Source organism: Wasmannia auropunctata, unplaced genomic scaffold (genome assembly GCF_000956235.1).
Source record: "Wasmannia auropunctata unplaced genomic scaffold, wasmannia.A_1.0 LD334329.1, whole genome shotgun sequence".
NCBI classification, from domain to species: Eukaryota; Metazoa; Arthropoda; class Insecta; order Hymenoptera; family Formicidae; genus Wasmannia; species Wasmannia auropunctata.
In genome coordinates, this window is record NW_012028561.1 from 1 (window position 1) to 8,223 (window position 8,223).

Consider the following 8,223-nt stretch of genomic DNA (forward strand, 5'->3'; position numbering starts at 1 on the left):
CGTTAAAATGCAATTATACAATAAATATATTGTTATTTATATTTATACTTATATATTTATATTATATTATAAATTAAGATTAAACTTCAATATGTTGCTGCAAAATTCCTTTTCATGCGCAACAAATGCGGTGGAAATGATTCTGAAAAACTTGAATCACATGACATTTTGCTGCTGCTGCGTGCTGCGTATGAAAAGGCACCTTATTTATAGACGTTGCATATTGTGTTAAAAACCTATGAATTTCAATCTCTGGTATATTTTAGCCCATAAAAAGTGAATCAATCCTCGGGGCGAAAATACGAAAATTGACTAACAATAAGTGAGCAAGATCGAAACTTTAACTGATATGAACTAATATGAATATACGGCATAAGCGTTTGTGTGCAAGATATGTAATCACGAAAAGCAATATAGCCAACCTAAACAATATTATATAATAAAAAGTGCAGATAAACGTTAACATACCCTCCTATTATCTATTATTTCAATTATTAACATCAAAAATCTAAATTTTTATGTAAAATTTTTCTTTAATTTTACAATTAAAATAATTATTTTTCGCAAAAAGTCCTTTGCAATATTTTAAGATGTTTATTTGCATCGGATTATTAAATTTTAAGATCAATTATGATATCATTATTTCGTCTTCAGCGAATGATTGCGACATTAATTCGGCGCGCAGTTTAAATGGCTGAATAATGAATTTAAAATTTCATACAATAAATTATTATTATTATTTGGCATCGAGAGTGATCCAACCGTGATTATATAGAAGGCGCTCTTAAATTTATTTAAAATATATAATTATTTAATGATCTACGAATATCAAGGCACTAATATAGGCAGTCACATTTTTGGTAGCTTAAATTTTGCGCTCGTGATCAAATCTATATGTATGTATTATACTAACAATGTAATATACAATATATTATACTAACAATGTAATATACAATGTATTATACTAACAATGTAATATACACAATGGAGTGTCTAATAATTATAAAAACAGGCTTGTGTGCAGCTCGAACAAGCTAGAGTAGAAAAAAAATTTGTGCTGTTTTGCGATTTTCGTAATAATTAATGAGATAACAATTAATAAAAATATACAAAATCCTTTATTAAATTATAAAAAAAAACGTGCATTCGAGTGAAAAGAAGCCCAGCTTTATACGTGTTTCGCTTGCTTGGAATGTGGCGAGATATTTTCAAGTGTGCTCTACAAACATTAAATCTACGCTGCAGGAGCGGTAAAATATTGTACGTCGTTAGTAGGATAAATCTTCAAACATCTCATCGCGCTCCTAGCAACGATCAACGCATATGTAAGACTAGTTTTTGCGCGGACGCTTTTCAACGCTGCATACTTATTTTTATTAATTATTATCTTACTTTATCTTATTATTATCTTACTTTATTATCTACTATAATTATTGCAAAATTTTTAAATGTTACAAAATGTTACATGTTTTCTACTCGATTGTCAGTTTATTCCGTTCTACACAAGCATACAAGTCCTGTGTCAATAATTATCGGACACTCTCTATATATCTGATAACTATTGACAAAGCGCTTGTGTGCAAGTAGAGCGGACTAAACTGACTGGATGAAAAAATGTATTCCTCCATTCTCTTATTCTGCATATAAAAGTAAAATTATCAAAAAATCAATAATTACAAAGAGATATTTTACACATTTTATTCAGATATATTTGCACTTGAAATACAAAATATCTTTTAAACTATTTTTTAGCAACTATTCTTTAATACTTTTATGCACAGAATAATGGGATGAATCAGTTTGTGTAAAGAAAACATAGTTGCTTTGGAAAAAAATTTTTAAAAATTAAATGCAACTGCATATCTTTTTTTCTTATAATAAGTAATATTAGTTGAACTTTTACTGCATATAATAGCATAGAATTAATGATTAAACTTACAATTAGTTCGGCATTCAATAAGCATCGACAGCAACAAAAAAATTCAGACTATTTTACTGGCTCTTAATTTTTTCAAGAATTCTAGTTTACCGCGATATACTTATTTCTTAAGAGTTTCGACGATTGGAAACGAAATGATGAAATAAAAAATAATACAGTTGAGAAACAAGAAAAAAGGTAATTCGCATAGATTACAATAGGTTTGTTTTTAATTGCTGCACTGGACTGCATTAGAGCCATAATATTATCATGCTGGCAATTCAATTGCACCACTAATTTTAAGTTACGGAACATACAGTTACCGATGTGCTTAATTCAGTAGTTCCACTGATGAATAGCATTATCGAGTCGCAAAAATACATGATTTTATAGCACTATGAATTCGTTTACAATACAGATTTCGACGAAGAAACATTTTTATTAGCTTTAATTTGTTATTCAGTAGAGCTACTGAATCATGCACATCGGTGACCTTATATCGTCACTTACAATTAGTGGCACAATTGAGTTATTATGATTTTTAGAATTTCCCTTCTCACTTTCGCCAAATGTTAAACATTACTTATTTCACTTTAGAAGAGTGTACATATAATATAATTGTTCAATTATTTAAAAAAAAATAAAGTAAGGTCTGTTTTTTGTGGCTAAACTCGTGTACACTCGTTGTACTTAAAATGAAATAAATAGACAAAATTTGAAATTTGAAATTTGACGAGAAAGCAAAAAAAAAATTGTAATCCAGAGTAGCGACAAAGAACAAGCCTCTAATGTCATTGAAGGCTTATTGTTTGGACGCAAATATATCGAACGAACATGAGCAATTATATATAATTGCGCTATTAATTAATATGAACTACAGTGATCGTGATTTTCCAATTTAATTTTATATATTGCTCCACATTATACTTACTTTCTTGCGTAAAACTTTTTCGACGAGTTCTTTTTCATGAAAAAAAAGCTGGAAGAATATTAAAAAAATTTGCTGAAAATCCTCGAAAATTGGCTTAAATATAGTGTTTTAGTAAGTTTTGTGTAAAAATAAATTTTTACCTCCCCCCCTCCCTCCTCCGTTATCCGACTGAAACCCTGGTACACTGTAGATATTCGCGTATCTTAATCAAGATGTTTGTCCGAATTTTAGCGTTTCGCAAATGTTTATTACACACAAAGGTATTTGCATTGCGATGCGTAAATATACGTGTAAGATGTGAAACGCTTTATGCTGGGACGTTTGACGGCACAAAATAGTGCGAAAGCCTATCGTTTCTGTTCAAAAGTCAAATCATGCGCAATTTCGCCTACTTCACATGCATCACATCATTGCGAAATCGTGACGTATAAAATTGAATAGCATAAAAAAAAAAGTAATCGATTTAAATCGCCTGTTTTAATTAAAATGATCACGATTTAACACTTTATTCAACATTTTTAGCAGTTAATCTGTACAGATAAACTGTTTTTAAAATGTAAAAATGCAAAAAACGAGTAATTTCGAACGCTATACGGAATAGCACGAAATTGGCTGTTAATCACGTGGTCACATGTGATTGTGTGTTTGCTTCCAGTTCAGCGTAAAAGCATCGAATATCACATACATACAATTGGGGATTAAAATTGTTATAATTTCGAAGAGGCCTTATTCTCGAAAATCCCATATGAAAATACTAGTGTATATATTATGTATATTATAGATTTTCGTTGTGATGTAGATTCAAGAATATGAAACCTGATTTCAATGCTGCAGACACAAAATATGATCTTTTTACATTTCTTGTGATATAATAGAAATGCAACATATGAGCATTTTCTACAGTGTCTACAGCATTGAAAATTGAGCTCATTGAAATTAATGAAATTATATTAGATTTCTAATAATTAAAAAATACGTAAATATTTTAATTTATATTATATTTAGGGCAGCCTTGGCTTTCAAGTAATATACAACAGAAATTATACAACAATATAACAATCACACTTCTTATGTTTCAATAAAGTGATACAATTATGTATATCCTTGCTATTTAATAGTTTTAATGAGCTTACAATTAGATTTAATATAAACAATTTAATCTTGCCTTTAGGATACGTGATAGAACCCTACTTGAACATTCGAATTAAAATTGATAAATTACACAGATGTTCCAACAAGCTACATTTTGCACAGAAATATATGTACAAAATTATATTACTTATATATAATTATATATTTACACTTAATTGTCTTTCTTCATTCGATTCGACGTCATCCTATAAATGATAGAGTCCCGTCCTGGATCCATATCAGCGATAGCGACTAAAAAAATATCAAAATTTTACTATCATGTTCTTTTAGTTTTCTCAAATATTTTTACTGATTAAACATAATTGTCCAAAAACTGATCAGCAATTTGTAAATCCTTGTATTTGTAATATATATATGTGTGTGCGTGCGCGTGTGTGTGTGTGTGTTATATACATACATAAAATTATGAAGATAAATATAAATTACATAACTTGTAACTTATATAATTATATAAATCAGTAAATTATAAATAAATATACTATATTAAAAAATATATAAATTAATAAAATTCCTTTAAATAAAATCAATCAAATTAATAGAGGCCACTCAAAATAAAGAAATTTTAAAGATTTCTGATTTTTAATAATTATAATCAAAGTATTTTTGGAAATTTCTTTTAGAATAATTTAGTTAACGTTAAATATAATCCTGTATTTAAAAAAATACGTACTACAAATGGCTAAGAGTGAAAAGACAAAAACAACGCCGAACCATAGCATTATGTTGAAGATAACAGGATAGTTGTCCGTGTAAGTTTTCGCGAGGCCGGAAAATTCAGGCTGAAACAGAAAGATTGTTGTAACAGGAGATAAACACAATTTTTAAAACCTATTAAATTTCAAACCTACAATCCTGCAAATGTCTCTCTCTCTCTCTCTCTCTCTCTCTCTCTCTCTCTCTCTCTCTCTCTCTCTCTCTCTCTCTCTCTCTCTCTCTCTGTACTTGCTAAACTTAAACTAATAGCACTCTACATCTCTTAACTTCCGCGAACGAGTAAGAGTAAAAAATTCAGCGTATTCAAAAATGCAAAAAAAAATCAAGGCTTTTGGAATTAATATATAAAAGAGTCACTCATCAATGAGATCTGCTTTTAGTACTTGCTAAATAATTAACTAGCTTGTTAAATCTTTCTTAATAAAAATTTTCCAAAAGTTCCATTACTTGTAGATTTACCGTAATTAAAATATATGCATGCAATCGAACATGACAAGCCTTCATGCAAGATTATAATTCTGCACTTGAGAAGCACCGAGACAACAAACCCGAAATGTCAGCATATTTATGTGTATGTAATTATATTTACGTAAAATGGTAATTGAGCATCCCCAGAAGAAGTAACTTCTTGGATTTATATAATTCTTCTTAAATTTTCTTTCACTTCTCAAGTACAAAACATGTTATTTAAAACTTACCGCTTAATTGAAAATGTTACTAACAATTAAGCATCATTCATAAGCATTAATTGACTAATCTACAGCAGATTACAATCTCAATGCAAAAGAAAATAATGTTATGCAATCTTATAAAAAATTGAAACTGAATTAGATAAGTGTTAAAAAATCTCTTGTTAATATTCTTTAACTCTATTCTTGTATGAGTACTTGATAAACATTAAACTAATTTATTCATCTCCCTAGAACTTAGGTGCGCTAATTTTCTGGCAAAATGAAAATAATTGAGAGACCCAGGAAAAGAACTGGACAAGTCACATTTTCGAATTTTTCTATGCGTCTAAATTTTGGAATTTTATTATTTAATACAATTCACTTAAAATGATAAGTTTACTTAAATATTTCGATATACTTGATTATAAAATGCGTTTTATTCATTACGAATAGTGATTTTTTTCCGGTAGTTAACTTTTATAAAGTCTTTTTGACTAAAATATATTTTCTCTCTTTCGATAAGCTTATTATTTATATTATATTAATCTTGAGGAATTAGTAAAAGGAAGACTTCAATTATTATAGAATCAATGGCATGCAGAATGCCATACAATACAGAAATTAAGAAGCTGGACTTATCAAGTTTTTTTTCTCTAGACCCATCGATTGCGATGCATGTTAATATGTTTGCGATACCTGTCCTGTCTGTGTGTTAGTATTTATCTTATTCTCCTTATTAACGTCGGACTTTTCCGACGTCCTGGTATTCTGAACGCCCGTACGTTCAGTAGTAGTAGTAAAGCTGCCAACAGTGTTGGACTCGCTAGTATTATTCGATCTATATATTTCCTCTTCGCCGTCTTTATTATTTTGCCCGTCTTGCTCGCCACCTCGCTACAATCAGTGTTATTCAATATCTGAGTAAAGTGATCAAAGCAAGCCCAGTCCTCAAAGACTCCAAAGATACTAGAACTTGAAGGACTTAAGTTTGCCAAGTATCGATTTATTGACACCGAGTTTCAAATTCTATTGGTTTGCAGGGATCTTAATCCATTTCAAGGATTCGGCTGTGGCAAATATGTAAATTCGCCGGTATCAAATTTCGAATTTAATCGAGCCTAAGGATGTTGATACAACTTCAAAGATTATATTAGCAACTATCTAAATTCACCGATGGCAATTCATCAGCATCAAATTCACATTTTATTGATTAAAGATATTAAAGGATGTTATAGATTTAGCGAGTACATATATTTGTCGATACCAATCTTCGACCATTTATTAAATGTTATGTAAAAGAAATTTCGAAACAAAAAACAAGAAGACGCACGGATGGATATTGGCCGGACAAGTTTTTAAGTTCGTTGATTAGAGTAATTAAAGAGTAATTCGTCGTGTTCGCGTTATCCATGCAAAAAGCTACCTCTAATTCGGAAAAAAACACTGTCAATCAAATAATAGCCCATGCAATGCGATTCGACACGGTACCTTGACGAAAAATTTATTGTTAATGTCTGAATTAATTGGCGCTCCCTTGGCACCACCAGCGGATTTAACATTTTTAGTCTTAAAAGCCTATAAAATATCCCGTAACAATTAAAAATAGTACAGACGAAAGATGGAATAATTTCAAGCGAAGTAACACACCGCGATTCTAGACGCAACAGTTCTAAATCCAACAGATGTCCAATTTAATTATACTATATACCGTATATTGATATGGTTACCACAATTCAGATATTAATACAATTATCATATTCTTTAATTTTATTTTTAAATATATATTTCTTTCTTCAATCAATTTTCTTAATATTTTTTTAAATAATTCTGTTTGAATAATTGTAATAAAAATATTAAAGATTGTTAATATTGTTAATAATTAAATATTGCGCTTAAATCGATGTTTTACGATCTTTTTCCTCTTTTCTATTATATTCCGACATGGAAAGATAATTTCAATTAATTAGCGTTTAGATAAAAAGTATGATACCAAAAATCAATTGCAAAATTAACTATATCATATATTTCATATATTGTATTAAATATATTCTGTATTGTCAGTATCGCAAAATAAAAGTAAATAAAATAAGATAATAAATAATATAAAATTATTCTTTTTATATTAACTTCAATAAAAAATAAATAAATAAACGGTGAATTTTAATAATCACATTTTTCCCCTTTTTTCATATTTCACACAATGTATTTTTTTTTCTTTCCTTTTATCATTTCAATAAAATAACAGCAAAGATTTGTCTCCAAAGAACTATACAATAAACAATGAGATGATCAAGTGTTAAGTTTGACTTAAATAGAGATATCCAATTTAATTCTATTGTATACCGTAAATTAATATAATTGTCATAATGCAAATATTAATACAATTATCATATTCTTTAATTTTTCAATTATATAATTCTTTCTTCCATCAATTTTCTTAAAATTTTTTTAAATAATTCTGTTTGAAACAGAAAGAATAGATTGTGAAACGTTTATATAAGATAATAATGTGGATAACTCACTGTGTCTCTACGTTGTCTCTGAAGAACGGAGCGGGCGTTCCTCACCTTCCAGGCATCGTTCGTAAAAACTGCAATGACAACCTATAACAAATTCAAAAGCATTCTGAATATGTATATAATTATAAATTTGTACAATAAATGATTGCAAAATAGATGAAATAGTCAGAGGTAGAGATGGAAAATTACCGTCATTTTCAATCTGAAAATTACTTGCAGTAAAATTATGTTAAAAATCGTAATTTTTGGTAATTATAATATAAATTTTATTTTTAATAGTTATATGCCCAAATAAGCTGTTTTCCGCATTAATAGATA

The 8,223-nt window shown here is 28.8% G+C and overlaps 1 protein-coding gene across 1 annotated transcript; it reads right to left on the minus strand.

Moving 5' to 3' along the window:
* Positions 1–3,830: 3,830 nt before the first annotated feature.
* On the minus strand, positions 3,831–8,100 carry LOC105458764 (renin receptor). Its single transcript, XM_011704296.1, has 6 exons — positions 8,095–8,100; positions 7,909–7,989; positions 6,875–6,961; positions 6,083–6,280; positions 4,672–4,780; positions 3,831–4,232 (listed from the first exon to the last, which is right to left on the minus strand). The coding sequence occupies exons 1-6, from the start codon at positions 8,098–8,100 to the stop codon at positions 4,153–4,155; spliced, it is 561 nt and encodes a 186-aa protein (XP_011702598.1). The 3' UTR covers positions 3,831–4,152.
* Positions 8,101–8,223: the final 123 nt, after the last annotated feature.